Genomic DNA, 3,156 nt, shown 5'->3' on the forward strand with positions numbered 1-3,156 from the left:
TTAAAACCCTCTGTTGTCATTCAAAAAAGTAAAAAACTTAAAAAATTATACGAATAAAAATATTTAAAAATATATTTTTTTAAGAAAAACGTTGTTTTATAAGCGACTTGAAACTATGTAAAAAAATATTTTCAAAAAAATTTATACTTTTTGAAATAATGAGTGTTCTATGATAAAGGAATCACCCAGTATAAATTATATTATTTGTATGCCTAGTAGTGGCTAGTACTTAATTTTTACGCTATCAGCGCTAGTAAAAGCTTCTAGAGTATCGTTGATAATAAAAGAAACTATGATCACAGAATTATTCTGAGATAGTACTATCTTAGTCCGTGGCACGATTAAAGATAGTTACGATTAGATACTATCTATAGCCGTGGTCCGTGGTCACAACAGTTGGCCACGTGCAGTAACCTAAACGGCTAGTGAACGCACAGGGCACAAGACATTAAAATAATATTATTATTTATTATAAATATTTTACAGATAACGTTCGATGGAATCTCGATTCTTGATGAAAGTTACCTAACGTGTAACGGCAAATGCCGCAAACATTATAACCACGAACTACTACATAGGACTGGACACTCCGGGCAGGGGGAGGGTGGGACACCGGTCACAAAGTTGTACGGGTATGTACGTTTGCGACTGTGATGCTATCTAGTGACGTACTAGATTTACTACATTTCGAATTTTACTTTTATAAACATAATATTTATATATAGACTTATGAAATATGAAAAATTTATGAATATATAATTAAATATGTAATTTATAATTACTTATTATATTACCATGAGAATGAGACAATACTTACGTACACGGACTAAGGTATATCTTAGTCCGTGCTTACGTATGTCTAATCAAAAGCAAGTTAGAAATCACGCAAAAAAAAACTTTCCAAATTGGTAGCAACATAGTAACTAGTAATACGCATTCATTTATTTAGAAATAATAGTGAATATAAAAAGTTTGTCGTTGATTTGAATTTTTGAATTTTTGATCGTTTTTCAGTTATTACTAGTGACTAGTCACGACTTATCACATAAAATAATGTACAGCAGCACAGTATAAAAAAAATGCCACCAGAGAGCAGCTACATAGCGAACGTACGACCCCCGTACAACTTTGCAGCCACCTTATTTTATACAGTGTCCAGTCCTATGTAGTAGTTCGTGATTATAACTATATTACTAATATTAGAGAATAGTGATTACTAAACACTATTTAGTATTTACTATTTTACCGTCTTTAGTCTTTACTGATTAGTAATACGTAATTAGTGCGGTTGCGGTACTGCACTTTCAAAACTAATGTTCTGAATTATTTGACATAAATTGTTATTTTACGTCTATACGAACTACAAACTCTAAATATTTTCTAAACGTTAATTGATAGTTAATTATCACAGCTAATTTATCCACGGAGTTGGACAACACTATTAAATTTATTGTATTTTTTGTCCGAGTTTGAACTGGACTACTGGAGTCTTTTACATTTTTGAATTTTTTATAACATAAATGATTCACTGATTTGGTTGGTACAAGCATCTCAATTGATTCCACGTCCCACACGTCGTGCGCAAAAAATGGATGTGGTCAACGAGAGTGAGTATAGAACATATTTTGCTGTATGTCTGTAGGCCCCGTTCAATTGTGCTAATTATGTATTTGTTTAGATTTTTATCAGTTGTTGCCAGAAATCGAACAGGCCATTGCTGAGTGTGATTTCATTGCAATTGATGGAGAATTCACCGGTCTTCACAATGGTACTATGGTCAGCATATTCGATACGGCAGCTCAGTACTACCAGAAACTCAGGAGTAATTGCATGGACTTTTTGATGGTTCAATTTGGTTTGTGTGCTGTCAAATATAATACTGAAAAGAAAAAGTACAATATCACCATAAAGTTATGAATATTTAATGTATTTTAATATAATTTTTCTGTGTTTCATTAGGTTTACATACAGGGCGTATAATTTTTATACATTTCCAAAGCCCATGAGTCGATATGCTCCAGATTGCCGATTCCTCTGTCAGTCTTCCAGCATGGAATTTCTAAGCAATCATAATTTTGACTTTAATAAACTGTTTAAACATGGTAGGTAATTAACAATAGTTGAATATTATTTTCTATGTTAAAATAATAATTTTTATTTAATAGGTATTCCTTTCCTTACTGTGCCTGATGAACAAGTATTGCAAAATGAACTACTTAATCGATATAAGCAAAATTGTTTACAGGCTCAGACACCATCAAAGGTCTCTGACTGTATACCTATACCAGACAATCATAAGGCAGATATAGAAACGGCTTGGTAAATATTTTTTTGTTGATATTTTTAAGTTATATAATAAGTAGAATACAAATTAGCATGATGTTCTTTACAATCTTAAAATATGATTCAATTATAATTATAATCAAAAAACAAAATTAAAATATAATTAAGTTAAAAATCTTACTTTGTGAATGTACTTGAGTCCTGGTTTCTGTATTTTAACAAAACGCTATGACTATGTATAATTTATGTACATTAACTACGGACAATAAGAAAATATTTTAATGTCAACAATATTGTAACATGTACTGTTTTACTAGCAGACAGACACAACGGTTATATAAGGTGTTTTAAACTTATGTTTAAAACACCTGTAACCAAAACTTAAACTAATATTAATAAAAATTATGCATGTCATTTGTATATGTTATGCTATTTATATAAATTTAATAATAAATTTGTTGATAGTGAAAAAGTAAAAGAACTTTTAGAAAGTGAAACAATTTCTGAAGTCATCATAGCAGAGAAAACCAATTCTTTTGTCCGTAAACTTATCTATCAGGTTAGTTAATATGGAGTTTATTTTTATTTAATAATATATAAGATTTTTTACTTGTTTATGCTAAACAATTATATTCAGATACCTGCACTATAGTTAAATTGAGACAAAAATTATTTAATAATCCATACTTTAGTGACAATAAACACACAATACGATTAAACCACTTGGCTGACAAAATTTGGTATTGTCCACGCATCCCCACCCATAAACGGCAAATGTTATTGTAGACCGACACGACACAATAGCTGTGTAAGTTGATCCATGTCTCAGTCACCAAAGATTATGACTTATGACAGAGCGCTTAGCAATGTTTA

The 3,156-nt window shown here is 30.5% G+C and overlaps 1 protein-coding gene across 1 annotated transcript in view; it reads left to right on the forward strand.

The window, feature by feature from the left end:
• Positions 1–1,201: 1,201 nt before the first annotated feature.
• The window catches only part of LOC100161419 (poly(A)-specific ribonuclease PARN), a 7,640-nt gene continuing 5,685 nt past the window's right edge, over positions 1,202–3,156 (forward strand). The window contains exons 1-5 of the mRNA XM_008183977.3: positions 1,202–1,607; positions 1,679–1,892; positions 1,960–2,102; positions 2,166–2,319; positions 2,749–2,842. Of these exons, the coding sequence (XP_008182199.1) occupies positions 1,589–1,607; positions 1,679–1,892; positions 1,960–2,102; positions 2,166–2,319; positions 2,749–2,842 (624 nt within the window). The 5' untranslated portion in view covers positions 1,202–1,588. The remainder of the gene's footprint in view (positions 1,608–1,678; positions 1,893–1,959; positions 2,103–2,165; positions 2,320–2,748; positions 2,843–3,156) is intronic.

The sequence above is a fragment of the Acyrthosiphon pisum genome, chromosome A1, assembly GCF_005508785.2.
Source record: "Acyrthosiphon pisum isolate AL4f chromosome A1, pea_aphid_22Mar2018_4r6ur, whole genome shotgun sequence".
NCBI lineage: Eukaryota > Metazoa > Arthropoda > Insecta > Hemiptera > Aphididae > Acyrthosiphon > Acyrthosiphon pisum.